The following is a 20,064-nucleotide window of genomic DNA, read 5'->3' as shown; positions in this document are numbered from 1 at the left end:
ATATATATATATATATATATATTCGAGCATTATCCAATAAAGTACATTTAATAGATCTATATAATGACGGAAAATTAGATCGTTGATTTTCGAGACATGCATAATATGTAAATGCTTATGTATGAATAATAGAAGTTTCGCTTCTAACGTAAAACCGATCTCTATGGTTAGTTGAGTCGAGACTAATTTACACGATTGCTATGATTCTTTATCTACATACGATTTTTGTATTTGTTGAATATCCTTAATCTAAATTCAATCGATGCTCAAATCCAGCTCATGCTTCATTCTCACCATCAAGTTGATAATGATAACGTCGAAGTGCGGCTAAACGTAATCTCTCAGTTTCTAAGGCTTGCTCCAATTCTAGAATTCGCACTTGTGCCTCCATTTCGAGCCTTTTAGCTTGATGTAAACTTAGATTAGACATATCTAAATCTTCTGTAAAATTAAGATATAAGAGTATTAAGAAAATTAAGAATATTAAAAAACAGTATATGACGTGGCATAATAATTTAATGTCTTTTAAAATCAAATACCATTTTCCTCAACAAGATGATTGCAGCTTTTAGCAGTCGCCACAACGTTCGCTGTAGCTTGAGTCACTTCTCTCGAAGCTTTAGAAAGTTCAGTCAAATTAGTACTATTTCTGTCAGCCTTAACTCTACTAGCAACTACCAATTGCGCGGTAGATGCCGCAATGCCTTGTGAGGCAACAACCAATTGCTCAAATTTGCCATTTCCTAACACAACTTTATCTGCTGCTTCTCTGTAATAATACATATATACACATAACTATGTTTCGAAAGATTATTAGAAAGACTACAAGACAATTACAGTTTAATACTTGACACTTACAATAAAAAATTTGCGCCCATAGCAATCGCTTTTGCTGCTGAGATAAGACCCTCGGACCATTGATGATTACGTTTGTAAAATTCAGTAGCAGAAACAGTTCCCTAAACAAAATATTGTTAAGATTTCCAATTATAATATAACTTTTTATGTCAATTATTTACCTATTATTTAATATATCAGAGATAGCTAATATTTTCAAATAATTGTTAAAATAAGTTTATCATACCCTTCCCTGTTCTACAATTTCCTTCTGCAGCAAGCGAGACTTCTGCACTAATTTTCTTATGCATTTCATTAGATCCGTGCAAGAATCCAAGATCTGTTCGTTTACTTTTAATTTCAAACCTGAATCCGCCGCACGAGATTTATCCAACATATCCTATTAAAAATAAATCGAAAAAGTTAAAGCTTATTTTCTTATTTTTTTATTGCATAAGTATTCTTATCATTAAGCACCTGTATTTTTGCAACCGTTTCTTCAATAGCTTTATCCATACTCTGCAACTCACTTTCTACTAAAGTTCCGACAATTTCCACGTTGTTCTGAGTACTTGATAATGTATTTATGAGAGACGAAATCTTTTGTAATTGACTTTTGACATTTGTAATTTGCGCACCGGTCATTGACGACTTCTCTTTGATATAACTCAACATAATTAAACCTTGCGAACCTAACTGTTTACATTCATCGGCAAATCCTACAAGTGTACGACGGGTCTTATAGAAAGCGTTAAAAATTATTATATTCCACAATATTTTGTAATTTATTTTAGACTGTCCGATACAGCATTATTATTCTTTTATCAATAATTTCCACGTTCTCAAAGTAATATCTTGCCCTCAAATATTTAAAGCATTATCATGCAATTATAAAAAAACTTACTATCAGCTATACCAATATCTGTCGATGTGTTTGAAGTGGATTTTGCATATATTAGATAGAGAGCCAAAAAGTATGCACTATGTACAGCAGTACGAATTAGCACTTTTCCCTTCGTTGTATCAAGCATATAATTATTATATGCCTCCTCCAAATCATTAAATGATTTTTCTGTCGGCTCTAATAAACTTTCGAGATAATCGGGCGTGCATGTTAACGCCGATATGGCCGGATTATCGATCGCATGCATTGCGTAATGTAAGATAGATTCCGCTTCTGATATAGCATTCACTGAAATAAATAATCTTTTCCATTTCTGTATGAATTAATTTTAGTATAAATTTTTATTCAATATACATATTCATTACTCACATAGTAAATCAAAAAGAGCCGTGTTAGCGTCTATTTTTACTTGATTATAGGATCGTTCGGCATCGGTTTCCAAATTTACTATTCGTAAATCTAGTTCTTCTTTTTGTATCAGTAAATCATGGAGATCTTCTTCTAAAGCTGTTTTCTCAGACGTAATAAAATCTATTTTTGCTATTAATGCCTACAATGACAAATAGTAACAATTTTTTTATCAACGTGATAGAATAATTAGTAATTAAAGCATTCATTAAAATTTTAATTTACCAAATTTTCGGTTTGGACAGCGTCAAGTTTCTTTCTTACATCCTCTAAATCTTCGCGTGCTTGCGCTACTCTCTGCGTTTCTTGTTCTGTCGACGCTTGTCCTTGAAGCAACTCTTGCAATCGCTCTTCCGCTTTCAATGTTCGACGTTCAGATTGCTCTCGTGATATCTTTATTCCTCCCAATTCTTTATCGAGTTCAGCTTTCTTTCATGTATAAGATTGTTGTGAATAAAATAATGGACATAATAACTTTTTTATCGCTGATATCTCAAATACATACCTTTCTGATTAAACTGATATGTTCTTCTCTCAGCTTCGAGTAAACATCCTTGAGTTTTTTAAATTTTTCCTCTAATACTTCATTTTTTCCTTGAAAGATTTAACAAGAACAAAATCATTGTCAGTCATTTAAAAGAGTATGCACAATTTTTAATAAATAATGCAATCATATAAAATCATACAGAAATTATACATTGTAATTGAAATTATACATTGAAATTAAAAATTATACCTTCAATTTCTTGAACTTTTGCTAATGTAATTGCGTTTTCCTTCATTAATTTCTGACAAGTTTGTTTCTCCGTTACAATTTCATTACTCTAGAATATTTGCAATATTAGTTCACGAAACAAAATAAAATTATTAAAGTGCGTGACAAACAATTTACTTACTTTAGTAGAAAGAGTCGATTCCAATTCTAAAACGCGATTTCTAAAATCTGCAACTATTTGTTGATGGTCCATTAACAAATGATTTACTTCTTGCCTTTGACGAACATTTTCTTGATATAAGTGATCGATAAGGCTGTCTCTGAAAGAACACATATAAAAGAATAGATACAAAAATAGTTATCGTGAGTGCTTTTTATTTAATGACACAAGTTGATACAATTATTCTATTTTTCTTGATATTTTATGAGTAACAGATCTTACTTGTGTCGATTTATCATCAAATGGAATGCATTCCGTTTCTTATTTTTCAATTTGTGTTAAACAAAACAGAAAGATAATATAGAAAAAGAAAAAATGCCATACCTTTCCACAAGAGCATCAGGTGATATCGAGCCGTTTCGTGTATTCACAGAATCCAATTGATCGCCCGTTAATGATCCCGTATCGGATGTATCAATAAGGTTTTCTATGGCAGTCTCAGAATCTATAGATTCTTCGGGCGGAAGTACCACTATCGGTGTGACATACGTTCTTAACTCGGCTTGTATTAAAAAGTTAGGTGGCTTCTAAAATACGATAAATGTGATATAATGCACAAATTCTTTTATGCCCATATCAAGCTAGAGATTGAGATTGAGATGGAATTTGATCAAAATAATTCACTAAATTTGAATATATCAGTTTTCTTTCTTTTGATTGAATTTAATCTCAATTCCAATCTCTAGTCTGATATGAATATTATTGTATTAATTAGTTAATTAAAAACTTTACCTCAGGTAACGACGGAATTGCTATCAAATATTTAAAATACTGCATATGTTTGATAGTATTGTAAAAACTCTTCAACTCATGAAATTGCTTTGAGAATCTATCGCGATGTCCTGTTAACGTGTCCGCCGGAAGTGCGCCGTGGAGTTTAAACAGGATTTTCACACAGCAATCGTACAATTGCGAAGCATCCTGAATACACGGAATTAAAGGCGCGAGTCGACACTGGCCGCATGGTGTCATTGAATTAGATCGTGATAAGTCCAGAGAACCAAAAACTACAAATACAGATCTCAAGGAACGTGCTGTTCTATATCAAAAATTTATATCTCAAAAAAAAATGTGCAATCTATTCTATCTTTTAAACAAATTAGAATATTAGTTTCAAGAATGCGCTTTCAACATTAATGCGCCATTTATCTTTATTATTTATTAGACAAAAAATAAGAATAAAATGTATTAACGTTGAAAGTGCGCTCTCGGAATGCAACTTAAAGTTTATTTTGAAATACCTGCATGCTGTAAATTCAAGATGTCGTCCATATAATCAAACATTTCAACTGACATCTGAAAGCTAGAAAAATAACAAATTATACATATATATGCCATCACATTTAATAAAATTATGAAAAAAACAACACTCACTATATATTAATATCATTTTCTCCAATTGCTTCGAGCTCTTCCGGTGTTACTTGCAAATTCCCAGGTAAGCGCGGATTCCGTTTATGATAATCTAATTTAGTTATTAGCAGTCTTGCGTACAATTGTATGAGGCGACCGTAACCTTCTCTAAGATGTTGCCAGAGTTTTCCAATATCTTCCAACTTGCCGCGATACCGTTGGGAATCGACGATAACCCGAGGATGTCCCTCGCGCAGTACTTTGTGCAGAACATGACAAAATTTCCACGCGACGATCTGATTCTCCTGCAACGGTTGTCTCAGCATATACGTCCAGAAGATGCAGCCACTCTTCTCTCGATATGTACCAATAATGGCACCTATTCGTTCATAAGGAATTTTTTAACTTTCTCTCTTGATTATGTATCTCTTGGATGTATATATTAATAATAAATACTACAAATATGTAATTATATTCTGGATTAGAAAAGGATACTTCGAACATGTTTTTCCTTCACCGGTGTTTCTGTGGAATTTACAGCCTTCCCAATGCTAATACTCTATAAACAACAAACAATCATATGTTTATGTTATAAAAATCAAAGATAAATAATTTCAATTTCATCGTCGGATATCTAAACAACATTTTCTTGTTAACTTTTTTAAAAGGGACGCTCAGTGTCATCTACATAATTCCCAATTCATTCAGGATATGAGATAATTGTGATAATCCGACATATATAGTGCGATCTCTTGACTCACCAGTTGATGAAGCTGTTTATCAGTCAGCGGTATTGTAGTCATGATGATAGCATAATAAATTTACCAAGATGAGGAAGAAAAGAATATGAAGGCGTGCGAAACGATACGCTAATTATCAGCGTATGCAAATCGCGGATATCGTTCGTCAATTCACAGATCGGCTAGTGTCATTTCCGACGGATTATAGACCGCGACTTTTGCAGCTGTGTGTATTATCTACGAAGCTGCAAGTTGAAAGTTACCCTTATTAATTATCATATGTAGGAGAAGAGAATGGTACATCATTCTCGCGTTATCCGCGAAGGATGGAGTTTCGCAAGGGATAGCTGCTCGGAAACGAGGGAGCCCTCTTCCCGAGTTACTTGACCTCAACGAGTGCGGGGTGCGGTGTACCTGAAGTCCCCGGAATATGGGCGCGGACTCCGCGCTCAAGTTGGTCGCTCTTTGCTCGCGATCCCTTCGCCGAGACAGCGGTGACATGTTCGCGTGATGACACACAACGGGCCTATGTCTTCTCACGAGCGTGACAGCCGCGAGCGCGTCATTCCGCGTGCGACTCTGCTCCACCCGTGGGTGTCGATGCCACCGTCATATGAGCGGATCTGCGGAAATGTGACGATACCGCAACCGATCCTTCTCTCTCTGAATTTTTTTCTCTTCCCGTATCTTTCGTACGCGCCTACGATAGTCAAATGTTGGAGGAATGACAACAGTTAATCGATTTTTGTATACACTGTATACAGAGAGAGAGAATTGTGATAACAAATAACCACACGACACGCCACACCAGAAAACCGTTTAGGGAGTATATAGAACGTTCAACGCTGTATGAACGACGGATATCACGATGGTGCCATCGAACGGTGGAAAAGATCAAATATTTCTTCGAGGAGTTTCTTTTACCGACACGTTTTATATTGGGTTGTCCGGAAAGTTCGTGCCAATTTTTGGTAGATGGCGTAAGGACAAGTCTGAATATATCAGAATGATTGAAAACAAATGACATGCGTACATATCATAAAAGACGGTACTTCAAGCATACTTGGAAAAAAATTTGGTTTACATTAATTTTTATCAGTTTTATACGCCTTTGAATATGGAAGAAAACAAAGTGCATTTTAGGCATTTAATGCTTTTCTTTTACCGCAAAGGCAAAAATGCCACACAAGCGGCAAACAAGATATGCGCTGTTTATGGCGAAGGTGCTGTATCTGAAAGAACTGTGCGGAAGTGGTTTGCTAGGTTTAAAGCTGGTGATTTCAATCTTGAAGATCAAGAACGCCCGGGTAGGCCCTCCACTACAGATGAAGATCAGATTAAAACACTGATGGAAAATAATCCACATTATACGACACGTAAATTAGCAGAAATGTTGAATATGTCAAAATCCACCATCCACAAGCATTTTGTGAAACTTGGCTACATAAATCGTTTTGATGTATGGGTTCCCCACGATTTAACGGAGAAAAATCTGATGGATCGCATTTCCATTTGCGACTCGCTCTATAAACGCAACGAGGAGACACCATTTTTAAAGCAAGTAGTGACGGGGGATGAAAAATGGATCATTTACAATAATGTTGAACGAAAAAGATCTCGGGGAAAGCGGAATGAATCACCTTTAGCCATCCCAAAAGCCGGTCTTCATCCAAAGAAGGTCATGCTCTGTGTCTGGTGGGATTGGAAAGGGATCTTGTATTATGAGCTTTTACCAAACAACAAGACGATAAATTCAGAGAAGTATTGTTCCCAATTAGACGAATTGAAGACAGCAATTGAACAAAAACGTCCAGAAATAGCGAATCAGAAGGACGTCGTGTTTCATCAGGACAATGCGCGGCCTGTGTCTTTGATAACTCGACAAAAGTTGTTGGAGCTCGGTTGGGATGTTCTACCCCATCCACCATATTCACCAGACCTCGCGCCCTCTGATTTCCACTTATTTCGACCATTACAAAATTCCCTTAATGGAAAAAGCTTCAATTCTTTGGTCGAGGTAAAAAATCACTTAGAAAAATTTTTCGCTGAAAAACCTGAGAGATTCTGGAAGGACGGAATTTTTAAGTTGCCTGAAAGATGGAGAAAGGTTGTAGAACAGAATGGCACCTATATAATTTAATAAATGTATAAAATTTAAATCTTCTGCGTTTCAATTTTCCTTCAAAATCGGCACGAACTTTCCGAACAACCCAATATCATTTTAATTTTAAATAAATAATATAATAAAATACTAAAAATATATCTTACAAATTGTTTCATGTTAAAAAAAATTAAATAATGTAAAAATGTAATTTAGAAAAATATTTGAAATCGTATATTGCGCTGATGAAACAGAATTTATAATAAAACACAAATTATTTATTAATTTCACGTTCATTCTTTTATAATATTTTACATTATATACTGATAAATATATTTTCTGGTATTTTAATTTTAAATTGTTAATGTCAGCCATTTCCAAAAAAAAATAAATAAATGAATCCTTTCACATAATCGTTAAACAGTTTCAATTAATGTCTATGAACAATAAATATTTACTTAATTCTTAAATTGTAGAACTAGAGAATACCATGTGCGTTTTTTACATTGTATTTCCCAATGTATTAATTAAAGAAACAGGAAAGATAACATGTAACCAACTTTCCCTCAACAATTTTAACAGAAAACAAAATAGTATGTAATATACATATACAAGTACACAGCCATTTTCTATTATATTGTAAGCTTACAATAGAAACATCGTTTTCATTTTATAATATAATTAAATTAATATATCATAAACGCATCATAAATTTAGTAATGTAACATAAATATGCACAAACGATCGAATCAATTTAGAAATTGGACACTTGGTGCTATATTATTGCAAAGTAATTGTAAAATAGATTGTATAATGTACTGATAATTTTAAATTTAAATGCGTTAACTACGTAAAATGCATAACATCACCAGGCACAATAGAGATTCAATTATCGTAATTTATTCCTCACGAGCGATAAGTCCATTAATTTCTGGTTGAAGAAATTCTGCTATGATAGCCGATACCATTTCGCTGAGAATGCATTTTAATTTGTTTAAATCCCTAAAATATTAAAATGATATATTATATAACATAAAAATATCAAATTTTTACAAGCAACTTTAAAAACAGACTCTAAAATATGTCATTAAATTACAATAAAATTAGAATTAAATGAAGTAAAGTGTGACAATGAATTATATTCTTACAAATAATATTTGCGGAAAAACTTACTCTCCAGGCGATCCACATAATTCATTGTAGTATTTTATTTTGGGTTCCGTGCCACTGGTTCTTAAAGTAGTAACTAAACCATTTTTGAATGTGAATGTAATCATTTGGCTAGATTTTGATATAGGAAGAATTGCTTTATTATCAGGTTTTGTATTGTCATATCCAGTTGTTAAGTCTCGAATGCCAGTTATTATATATTTTCCTTTAAGAATTCCGGTTGGATACTGCATTAAAAACAAATTACATTAGAATCTTTATAAAAGAAAAAAGAAAAAACATAAAAAAAAAGAGTATTTTCCTATTTTATATTATGCATTAATATTGTTTTATTTATTATTACAGAAATGATAAAGAAAATATAAATAAATCTGTTTACAGCTATCATATTAGCATCCTGATTAATCCAGTATAATTAAAAAAACTTATCTCTTAAATATACTTACACCATACTTTCATCTGTTTCTTCCTCAAGAAACGGTGTGAGAGGATATAATGACAATACTATTGGAATAAACAAAACGGCAAGAAGCACGGAAGGCAGTAATGTCAATGATATAACAATCACATTTACGTATTTGTTGTAAATAATTTTTTTTGTCATCTTAATAAGCATTGGCGGTATATAAGAGAAAAAAAAAGACAATATTTTAAGCAATTTTTTTTGGAAATAATTTTGCTTGATTATATATCTCAAACATATTAATGCATTACAACACAATCAATTCATTAAGTATAAATATAATTGCACATCAAAGTATAAATCCAAATAAAGACGTTTTCTTAGATAACTTTCACTATAAGTTTATATTGTATTTATTATTATTTTATCATGAGACAACGATAAAGCGCCACTGCCGACACAACTGTCACCTAGGATGACACATGCAGAAATACAACGGCGCATCGGTTTTATTACACTTCCAAAGTGGTTAGTCAATTTATGCTACCTCATGCATCATATATTTATTGACCTTGCGAGCACATACTATTAGACGCAAATTAGAATATATTAGTAGCGAACGAAGCGATGTTCGTTATTACACTTGCAACAGAAAACTAACTTTATATAATCTGCCGTATCTCTACATCAAATATATTTTTATATTACTAAGAAAGATATCTTTTCTTGCTAATCAAAACTATGATTAAACGTATTTATGAGACATATTTTTTTACACATGTCTTAAATGACGTAATTATTATTACATACTATACAATATTAAATTTTTGAATATTTATCAAATTTTGTATAATTATTTCTTTAAATATATTTTTTGTTATATAGATATAAATCAAAGTGCAAATTACAGATGGCAATTTAACATAAATTAGCATGCAAGCTGTCTTTTTAAACTTTACTTGAAGACTTGATGAAAGAAAATAATATCTTCTTAGAAATAATTAAAATAGAACTTACTGTATCTGATTTGCCTGAATAATTCCTTAATCGTTCAAATATCGTCTTGATGGTATCTGGATCATGACATATCCAATAGGAATTATCATTGATGTGATGACCATATCTATATATCATGGAATAAATGGAAATTGTCAAGTGTTGCATAAAATTTATTTCAGACTTCACATAAACGTAATGTAACGTACTCTTCATATATCTCCTCCAACTTATCAGATAAAGTCAATCCTATCGTTTCAAGATAAGCTGCTAATTCAGCTATACGTACACCAGCGCTGATACCATCCTTATCCAGGACTTTAGAGCCGCACATAAAACCTATAGCTTCTTCATATGCAAATAAGACTTCCTTATTATTCTTCATTAATTCTATAGCTTTGTTACCCATCCATTTAAAACCTGTTAAAGTTTCCTATAAAAAAATAGTCTTATTTAAAATATTTCATATAATTTTTTGCTGTGCACATGTATTAAAATTACAAACCTCGAAATTAAAACCTTCCTTTTTAGCCATTGAAGCTAAAATTTTGCTGGAAACAGTAGATGCTAACATATATGTTTTACTCAAATCAACATCAGGATGTATCACTTGATAAGTGTGAATCATCCACCAACCCAATAAGGCGCCAAGTTCATTTCCAGAGAAGACATGCCATTCCCCGCTATAAAGATCATCTAATGTATTCACATTGTTCGTTTATTGTAGCTCAATCTAAATTTATTAAGAGTTCGCATACTTCTCCGTCTTCATTGCACATGCAAGTCTATCAGCATCAGGATCATTAGCGATTATTATAGACGAATCGTTTTTATTTGCTGTTTTTATGCTGAGATCCAAAGCGCTTTTTCCTTCCTCTGGATTTGGAAATTTCACCGTGGAAAATTCTGGATCTGGTAACTTTTGTTCCTCCACTGTTATAAATGGCTGAAAAAAAAGACAATAGTATTCGTTTTTTCAATTTTTTCCAAAATTGCATTTCTAACAGTCTCAGTATACTTATATGTATATTCATACCTTAAAGTTTGCTGCCTCAAACGCAGCAGTCATATATTCTTGCCCAACACCGTGCATAGCTGTGTACGTGAATTTTAATGTAGTATTTCTATTAACTTCAGGATACAAAACATTATCCTTCAAATCTTGATAATAATGCCGCATAATATCGTCTCTGGGATCTTTGTAATAGGAACTTTCATAGATTTGGTTTACATCCCATGAGGATTCAAGTGGTTTAAGATTATTAAGAATATAGCTTTGGATCTTTTTGTCATGCGGTGAAATGATTTGTGCCCCATTCTCCCAGTAAACTTTGTACCCATTGTCATCCTTAGGATTATGAGAGGCAGTCACCATGATCCCGGCTGCACACTTATATTTCAAGATAGTGTAAGGTATAAATGGTGTAGGACAGACTTGGGAAAATAAATAAACTTTAATACCATTGGCTATGAAAATTGCAGCAGTTAATTCTGCAAACCTGAAAAATTAATAAATTATCAATGAGAGTGTTAATAAAAGGATTAGAGTCTAATGTTTAAATTTTTTTATGAGTCTTAACTATTCTTCGGTATGATAACAGTACATCATGACTCACTTTTTACTGTTATAACGACCATCATAGCCAATTACAACACCTTTCTGTATAACATCGAATATTGTATCCATCAAATATTTTGATAATCCTTGACCAGTTTGCACAATGACTAAATCATTCATTTGGTTATAACCTGGTCCCATACGACCTCTAAGACCTGCAGTTCCAAATTCGAGCCTCTTAAGAAACAACTTCGATAATATTTTAATTTGGCCTTTGTCCAAGTATTCCAATATCTCGTCTTTTGCTTTTGGATCCTACAATATCAAGTACAAAAATGTTTAACTATAATATAATTTAAATGCATTTGCAATATAAAAAACTATATCATATTAAAAATAAGATTATATTATTAAATCTATCAACGCAAATACTATATTTATTATTATTTTATATTATTTCAATAAATAAGATACTTTTCATTTAGTGATACAAGTTGACACAAAGATCATTATATCTTTCTTGATAATCAATGAGTAACAAAGATAGAATAATACTCATGTTGATACTTGTATGATGAAATAAAAAGCATTCATAATACTTAGTAATAAGTACCTTGTTCCATTGCAACCATTCAGTAATTTTATTATCCAAATTACTATCACTAGTGTTCACTGAACAGAGAGTCATTGTATCAGCAGTACTCAGATCCAAAGGCAAATTAGATACTTTCTAAATAAATCCAATCAATGTATTTATCAATACAACTTTTCCCTGCTAAGAAGAAGTGTCTCAATTATTCCTGTATCCACAGCGAAATTGACTTTCTTCCAATTTTCTGTAATACATATATAACAGAATATATCATTTGAGATTAGAGAGTTGTGCAATTGACGATAATTATTCAGATAAGACAGAAGAGTGTCCTTGACATACAACTGATAACAGTAATACAAAATTTCTCCTTATCATTATCTATATCGATCGGAGTCGTCTCTTCGATAAAAGGCGATGAAAAAAAGCATATCAAATGCGACCGCCTGTGCCTCACGAAACGCCGACTTATAGGTTACGCGAGCATCGCCGCGTATTTTCGCGACGCGCATCTATTGTTAATTATATGAAATTATCTCATTTTATCTCGCATTTAATCGAGAAGTTCATGAAGATCACGCAAGATCAGTTTGAATTTACCTCCAATCTCAGATTGGCTACGTCAAAGGACTTTTTTGCTGAAAACGCCAGGAACGTCTATCGATGAGGGAAGACACGGCGACGTCCGCGACAATAATGCATCCATCGAATGTATACGCGCGCAGTTTTATCGTAAGTATGTATAGATATATTTGTAGAATTGAACAGAAAAACCTTGAATTGTTTTTCTTTAACTCGATCATGTGAAACACGGCGAACGAATGTTTTTGCAAGTTTCACATATATTATTATCGTCCCCCGCATGTTAATAAGATCAATTGTCACGATACAATCTCTCTGCGGGTTTTTTTTTTAATAATCGATTAAATCTGGAGCGTGACAAAGGCAAGCGTGAATGGTGCGCAGTTGAGTAAGCGATAAAAACATTAGATGTATCTAGTTCTTTCATTATATTGAATAAAATGATAGATATGTTCGGCTTGAATAACGTATATTCCACATTGTGGAAGTCAAATACAATTTGAAATATCTGAATTAAATTCAGTTACGATTAACAGTGTTTAAAACAATTTTTCTTTTATAGAATTTGTATTTTTCATCCTTTTTCTCAATATCTTATAATTACGTGACTATTTCAATTGCGGAAAGTGCCATGAAATTAGAACAGTAGAATTTTTTAGAATCAAAGGAACATGCGTGTTTAATGTAATTTATCATATTATTCAATGAATTTATTACTTACATATGTATTAGTAAATTCATTAGTTAATCTGAGCTTTTTAGCTTTTTTATTTAGTAAAATTTAATTATCTAGAATGAATTAAATCTTCTATTCATTATAGAGAGAGAGAGAGAGAGAGAGAGAGAGAGAGAGAGAGAGAGAGAGAATAATTATTTAAATCAGATCCAAATCTATATTTATTGAAGATAATCAGCCCTGTGTAAATTTTTGTCTTTCATCTTTCTGGAGGTCTATTGTTTGTCATCAGTTTTATTCTTTATCAGCTTTTTTTATTCTTGCGCTAGAACTTTTACTTTTGCTAAATACTAAATATATATTTATTTCGCTTTACGTTTCAAAAGTGTAGATATATAGAAAAGTGTACATAATTCAGCTCAACAAAAAAATAAACCTACGACTTCAGTGGTCAACATCTCTCCAAGGAAAATTTTATTCGTTATAATATAATATTACATGTATTATATAATTATATATATTTCGAGTAAAATTTTGTAAAACAGTTTGGAATATAATTCTAGTAAATTTGTTCACTTTTGTAATTTTCGTTTCATTCAAGATATACAATTGACAAACAAATGTATAAAAAGAGGTTCGAAAGAATCTATCAGTGAAGAATATAAAAAAGCCAATCAGAGCCTACATCAGTTGTTCGGATGCATCGAAAACTCTTTATTTTCTGGTGAATATAATAAAATGAATAAAAATAAACATTTTGACTCTTCAATTCGAATCCTTATCAATTTAAAATATAAATCGAAATTGCATAAGTAACGCAAATTCCAAGATGGTGATTCCCGATAACTTAGCTTATTCTTTTTTATCCAAATGCCAAATTAACTATGTAATGAATAGCGCATCCAATGATTATAAAAAAGCATCCAATGATTATAAAAAATATTAACTTATACAATAATAACAATAATAATACACAATTGAAGATCCCATTGAAGATAACTGAGGACATTATTGACTATCGACACCGATGAGATACTATTAAAAACCGAAATAAAGACGTTCTTGAGAATATTGAAGTAATTAAGAGTTAAAAACTGATAATATTGTATTAATTTTATGATTTATTAGTTTAGTAGATGTATTTATAAATATATTTAGAACTCAATAATACTCGATTTTTTTTTAAATTATTATTTTAGTGTTATCGTCAAAGTTTGATTATCAACAGAGATGATAATTGTAGAGAAAAAATTGTAATTTTTCTGCAATATATAGGATATTATAGCTTTACAAATATGCACATTTATTTATGGAACATTAATATAATAAAAAATCATGAATTTAATAATGCATAAGTCAAATATTTATGTTAATAATAGCAAATTTATATCAATTGTCGATAATGTCAGCGTTCTTCAATTACCTCCGGGACTTTGGGATCTTTTTTATACCGCCGAAAATTTGTTCAGAGTTGACGATCTTTAAGAGGCATAATAAAAGGAATAGAGAACAGAGAATAAGGGACTCCGCACAATAAAAGGAACTGAGAACAGAGAACAGAGAATAAGAATTTCAACCTATTAGAAATCATGTATTATAGAATACATAACTTCTGATAGGTTGAAATTCTTATTTTCTGTTTTCTGTTCCCTGTTTCTTTTATTATTATTTAGACCCTAAAGCTGGAAACACAATGAAAAGCACAGACAATAGGAACAGGGAATAAAAGATTTCAACCTATCAGAAAGCATCCATTCTATTATTCATGGTTTCTGATAAGTTGAAAGCTCTTATTTCCTGTGCTTTTTATTGTGTTTCCAGCTTGATAGTATCTCGTCGGGTAAAATATCTGAATATTATACCGATACATAAAGGTATGCGCTATGCGCGACACAGTCTCGAGAGCGAGTTTCGTAAAATCACACGAGAGGATGCGAGGATCATCGAGGAGACTCGAGGCGCCGACGTATGTTTTTGCCGAGATGCGCTACGTTGCGCGTCCGCGGCATTGACCGATTGACGTCCGTCGTGTTTTTTTATCATTAAGTCGGGTAAGATTGCAGCTGAGTGTACGAGACCCCGACCTATTGTATCGACGATTCTCGGGGAACGTTTCGTCTCCCGTCCACCCATCTATCTGTTTCTTTCTCTTTCCTCTCTTTTCCCTCCTATGGCACCGATATATCACTGTTTTTCTCCGTGTTATCGTCCTTGCGCCGTGTCGCGCGATGCCAACGTTGCTCGACGATGTCCGCGGATTTCGGCTGCACGTAGGTCATCTCCGTTTGGAAATCCGCGCCCCGTTCAGAGTCTCGTGAATTTTTTGTTCGATGACCCGCTCCGAAGCACTCCGAAGTCGCAGCGAGTCCCCTCGAGAAGAACGAAACAGTTTCGAGGGGAGGGCATATCGTGTCTTTTACTTCGTCCCGTATTTTGACACGCGACGAACAACGCGATTGTTTACTCATCCATCGTGATATTTCACAAACGCGTGAATGCGACTATTGACCCGTCAATTCGAACGTACGGTGCGATTCAGCAATATGATCGTACGCAAGAGAATACCTCTTTGATTTTAGATCTCAACGGGCAGAACGTCGTAGGTAGTTCAGGCTCCGTTATCCCTGCGTCTTTCGGTCCCACAGAGATCCACCACCGATCATGAGCTGTGTGCGTTGCTGTCTGATTAGCGCGGGTCGCTTAGCCTCTTCCAACCATGTCATCAGTCATGGTAAGTACTATTTGTAAACAGCCTTGTCTATCTCGAAAAAACAGCTGAAATTGTTAAGCATGAAAGATAACTAGGCTACGTTTCACGCATGATACACATGATACATATATATTTATGATATATCACACTTTATCCTTCTTTAATATTTAATGAACAACACTCTAAAACTTGAGAGTGAATTGTCACTCTGAAGAGTGAAATCTTACTTTGAAGAGTGAAATCTCACTCTTAAAGCTTGAAAATTGAACTATTCTTTTTCAAGGCTGGTTTAATTTTTACTCTTTAAAATAAAATTTTAACTCAAAAAAATTTAAAGAGCAAAGATAAAATAATACATCTTGTACATTATGACGAAAGAAAACACGTTCTTGGAGATCTATAAAAAGATTATATTTTGCTTGTGATTATACAGTACACAAAATAGTCAGAGTCGTAGTGGCCAGTAGAGGCCTGACGATCAGCGGCAGCTTGAGTAAGACTCCAACGGAACCCACACCACCCTCTAAAGATACCATCTCGTCAAGTGGATCCTCAAATAGTGGTACAGGTGGCGGAAAGAAGAGCACGCTCACCTGTCCCAAGTGTGGAGATCCCTGCACACATGTCGAGACATTTGTTTGTAAGTAGCACATTGTTGAGTAGGACTTAATAGATCTTAACGTATCCAGGCAAAAATTACTGAGAATACTTATATTTGTATTTATGTTAAGATGTGTATTTTTATACATATACTGATATTACATTCTAATACAGCTACTATTTTTACAAATAACACAGCATCCACGAGATTCGTCAAGTGCGAGAAGTGCCATCATTTCTTTGTTGTACTGTCAGAAATTGATTCTAAGAGGAGCTTGAAAGAAGCACTCAGGCCAGAAGATAGTAAGCAGGGATTTTATAGGAAACCTCCTCCACCTCCGAAAAAGGTAATTGATTTTTATTTTGATTATTTAATTTTATTTAATTTATATAATTATAGATTTTTTTCTAAATAAAATCAGATAACGTTTGGATCATATTTGCTTTGCAATAAAAAAAATAGTACAACAATAACGTGATATTTTCAGATATTTGAGTATCTAAATAGACATGTAGTGGGACAGGAATATGCGAAGAAGGTGCTGAGTGTTGCCGTTTACAATCACTACAAGCGGATCTACAATAATCTGCCAACTCAAAACTCTCAGGCGCAAACTAATGTTAATCCAGTTAGCACGCAAGAGACAAATCATCCCTTCACTCATAGAGGTCTTAAATCACGTAAATGACAATGCCCCAATCTTATAAATTATTAAGAAATGAAAGCAATCTGTATAGTTTATAATTAGGTTATTATTATAATAAGTATTATAAAATTGGAATATTTTAAATTGGAATATTTTAAAACTAATCGAATTCTTACAACAGCGATTGAAGCAGATTGCAATCTGATAAGCAGTATCTCCATAATTTGCTCCCTCAAAAAATTTATTATTTCATATACGATTATCATAAAATATCTTTTTTTTGCTACAGACTTATTGCATATATCAGGCCTCGGAAATCCGTTTCCAGGAGTTGGATTCCAGCACACAGTCAATCCGGGAAACGAGCAAAAGGTGAGCAGTCAATCGGCTCCTGGATCAGCTATATTAGACAGCAAGCAACATCAGTTGAAATTAGAAAAAAGCAATATATTGTTACTTGGACCTACGGGCTCTGGTAAAACGTTACTCGCGCAAACAATAGCGCAATGTCTGGATGTCCCATTTGCCATCTGTGATTGTACCACTCTTACGCAAGCTGGTTATGTTGGCGAGGACATTGAAAGTGTCATAGCTAAGCTTCTCCAGGATGCTAATTATGTGGTGGATCGTGCTCAGATGGGTATCGTGTTCTTGGACGAGGTCGACAAAATAGGTGCTATTCCTGGAATTCATCAATTGCGTGACGTGGGCGGGGAAGGTGTGCAACAAGGAATGCTGAAGATGTTGGAAGGAACAATTGTGAACGTACCGGAGAGAAATAGCTCGAGAAAATTGCGTGGGGAAATGTTGCAAGTGGATACTACGAATATTCTTTTCGTAGCATCGGGAGCTTACAGCGGTTTAGACAGGTTAATAGCGCGGCGCAAATCGGAAAAATATCTCGGATTTGGCGCGACACCCGCGGTCGAGAGAGCCCCCGGCAGGAGAGCGGCAACTTTAGCCGATGTTGCCAATATGTCACCTTCTACCGAGAAGGATAATAAGGAAAAGGACATGTTGTTGCAACAAGTGGAAGCTAGAGATCTCATCGACTTCGGTATGATACCTGAATTCGTTGGCAGATTTCCTGTTCTTGTGCCTTTCCACACACTCGATAGAGATATGCTAGCGAGAATTCTTACCGAACCGAAAAATGCCATCATTCCTCAATATCAGATGTTATTCTCGATGGATAAGGTAAAGTTTAATTATTACATAATAAAATCAAGATAAATTGTTTTCAATCACATTAGTTGTTAATAGCACATTAAATTGTAATTATATTACACAGGTGGAATTAACGTTTGACATACACGCACTGAATGCAATTGCTTCTTTAGCAATGGAAAGGAAAACGGGAGCGCGGGGTTTGCGAGCGATAATGGAGTCACTCCTTTTGGAACCTATGTTTGAAGTACCAGGGAGCGACATAATGTCCGTTCACATTACAGAACAGTGCGTGAAAGGTGTTGAAAAACCACAATACGTAAAACGAGACGATAGCAATGATGATGACATTCAGCAGGCGCAGCATGTACATAATTAACAAATAATTAAAGAATGCGACACTTTGGTATAATCGTTTACTTATCGATAGATGGACAATTTTTATAGATAAAAAATTGAATTAGGACATTCGCGTAAAAAAATCGCTATTTTAATTATTTTATAAAGGACATAATATATTCTTCTATATATTATTTCATAAAAAAAGCAAATAATATGAGAACAACGCATACATAGTTTTCAAACTGTCCTGTATATATTTCATATTTAGAATATTTCTCAAACTTTAATTGTTTTCTTTTGCTATGATGAATTTCTATCAATTTTTTATATTATGTATCATATTGAACGTATTGTTTGCTGCACTATTATATATAATGTATCGTTTAATGTATCAAAGAGAGGAATATACATGTATTTCAGATACATGTTCCTCTTATATATTATATATATATAAATTTTTTTCTTCCCAACCAATTTCTCTGAAAATTATTTTATCTGCTGTAATTGACAACAATATTGACAATGTGAATGCTAATATATTTAATATAACTATTTGATTTCATAATAAGAATAAAATTGCAAACTGTAACATATTTTGCAATTTGCTTATTTGGAACATGCATTAGAAATGCTTCTTCCAAAAGAAAAGTGTCGCATAAAATCAAAAACGTCAGAATAATGAGGATATAAAGACCTAATTCTTGACAATGGAAAATGTAAATAAATTTTGTATCGTTTAATTCATTCGTATTGCAGGAAAAGTCAAAAAATCATACATAGCATTCCACATCCAATCAAGTTTTGCATCCTGCATGCATTTATTGATGGTAACATCGAAAGTAAAACGGCGTTAATATGCGTTCATATTTAATAATATAACATCATAAAGAGATTACAGAAATTATAATATATATGTGCATTCAATTATATCAACGTCATTAAATTCAGTTTAGCAATCTAAATGCTATAATATTTGGTGCGGTAAAACAAACTTTCATCACGAACATGTAAATTGATTAACTAGGACTAGGTTAAAATACGGAAACAAAAATTCTGATCAATTAAATAGTACGAAATTGTAAAAAACCATATAATAAAGAGAAATTTTAATGTCACCATTCATAATAAATTTTGTATATTGTCACGTCAGGATTGTTTGTAAAGAGATTACTATTGTTACGCGTTGTTTAAGAAAAATTAAGAAAAAAGAACATTCTTGTAGCATAATAATTTTAATAAACATGACGCTAGTATTCAGTCTTCTGATAATGGGAGAACGCCCAAAAAAAGACGAAGAAAGTGAAGAACAATATAAAAAAATTATTTTTATGTCAAAATACAAG

At 33.1% G+C, this 20,064-nt stretch overlaps 4 protein-coding genes across 9 annotated transcripts; 2 read left to right on the top strand and 2 right to left on the bottom strand.

The window, feature by feature from the left end:
• Positions 1-144: 144 nt before the first annotated feature.
• LOC108685846 (huntingtin-interacting protein 1) lies at positions 145-5,668 on the bottom strand. 2 transcript variants are annotated; one of them, XM_018190840.1, is made up of 18 exons: positions 5,592-5,668; positions 5,199-5,422; positions 4,933-4,996; positions 4,459-4,816; positions 4,326-4,387; positions 3,817-4,091; positions 3,409-3,611; positions 3,046-3,184; positions 2,886-2,973; positions 2,655-2,743; positions 2,375-2,578; positions 2,111-2,291; positions 1,742-2,029; positions 1,315-1,556; positions 1,085-1,237; positions 859-959; positions 540-769; positions 145-441 (listed from the first exon to the last, which is right to left on the bottom strand). In XM_018190840.1, the coding sequence occupies exons 2-18, from the start codon at positions 5,238-5,240 to the stop codon at positions 278-280; spliced, it is 2,883 nt and encodes a 960-aa protein (XP_018046329.1). In that variant the 5' UTR covers positions 5,241-5,422; positions 5,592-5,668; the 3' UTR covers positions 145-277. The 2 variants fall into 2 exon arrangements, with proteins under 2 accessions (XP_018046329.1, XP_018046330.1); XM_018190841.1 differs by having other exon boundaries at positions 3,046-3,178.
• Positions 5,669-6,045: 377 nt separating this feature from the next.
• Positions 6,046-7,317, top strand: LOC108685799 (histone-lysine N-methyltransferase SETMAR-like). Its single transcript, XM_018190767.1, has 2 exons — positions 6,046-6,157; positions 6,350-7,317. Exons 1-2 carry the CDS (start codon positions 6,046-6,048, stop codon positions 7,315-7,317), a joined length of 1,080 nt encoding a protein of 359 aa, XP_018046256.1.
• Positions 7,318-8,054: 737 nt separating this feature from the next.
• On the bottom strand, positions 8,055-15,465 carry LOC108685841 (phosphoglucomutase-2). 3 transcript variants are annotated; one of them, XM_018190831.1, is made up of 10 exons: positions 15,340-15,465; positions 12,019-12,241; positions 11,464-11,720; positions 10,884-11,346; positions 10,606-10,793; positions 10,353-10,530; positions 10,057-10,280; positions 9,869-9,974; positions 8,452-8,675; positions 8,178-8,280 (listed from the first exon to the last, which is right to left on the bottom strand). In XM_018190831.1, the coding sequence occupies exons 2-10, from the start codon at positions 12,091-12,093 to the stop codon at positions 8,178-8,180; spliced, it is 1,818 nt and encodes a 605-aa protein (XP_018046320.1). In that variant the 5' UTR covers positions 12,094-12,241; positions 15,340-15,465. The 3 variants fall into 3 exon arrangements, with proteins under 3 accessions (XP_018046321.1, XP_018046320.1, XP_018046319.1); XM_018190830.1 differs by lacking the exon at positions 15,340-15,465 and adding an exon at positions 12,598-12,646; XM_018190832.1 differs by lacking the exon at positions 15,340-15,465 and having other exon boundaries at positions 8,055-8,280; positions 12,019-12,093.
• Positions 12,652-18,881, top strand: LOC108685843 (ATP-dependent Clp protease ATP-binding subunit clpX-like, mitochondrial). 3 transcript variants are annotated; one of them, XM_018190835.1, is made up of 7 exons: positions 12,652-12,729; positions 15,835-15,986; positions 16,399-16,605; positions 16,764-16,912; positions 17,054-17,234; positions 17,502-18,409; positions 18,504-18,881. In XM_018190835.1, exons 2-7 carry the CDS (start codon positions 15,917-15,919, stop codon positions 18,756-18,758), a joined length of 1,770 nt encoding a protein of 589 aa, XP_018046324.1. In that variant the 5' UTR covers positions 12,652-12,729; positions 15,835-15,916; the 3' UTR covers positions 18,759-18,881. The 3 variants fall into 3 exon arrangements, with proteins under 3 accessions (XP_018046324.1, XP_018046322.1, XP_018046323.1); XM_018190833.1 differs by lacking the exon at positions 12,652-12,729 and adding an exon at positions 15,174-15,306; XM_018190834.1 differs by lacking the exon at positions 12,652-12,729 and adding an exon at positions 15,463-15,525.
• Positions 18,882-20,064: the final 1,183 nt, after the last annotated feature.

The sequence above is a fragment of the Atta colombica genome, unplaced genomic scaffold (assembly GCF_001594045.1).
Source record: "Atta colombica isolate Treedump-2 unplaced genomic scaffold, Acol1.0 scaffold160, whole genome shotgun sequence".
Classification (NCBI taxonomy): Eukaryota; Metazoa; Arthropoda; class Insecta; order Hymenoptera; family Formicidae; genus Atta; species Atta colombica.
Note: the sequence above shows the minus strand (reverse complement) of the source record. Positions and strands in the feature narration are given on the sequence as shown.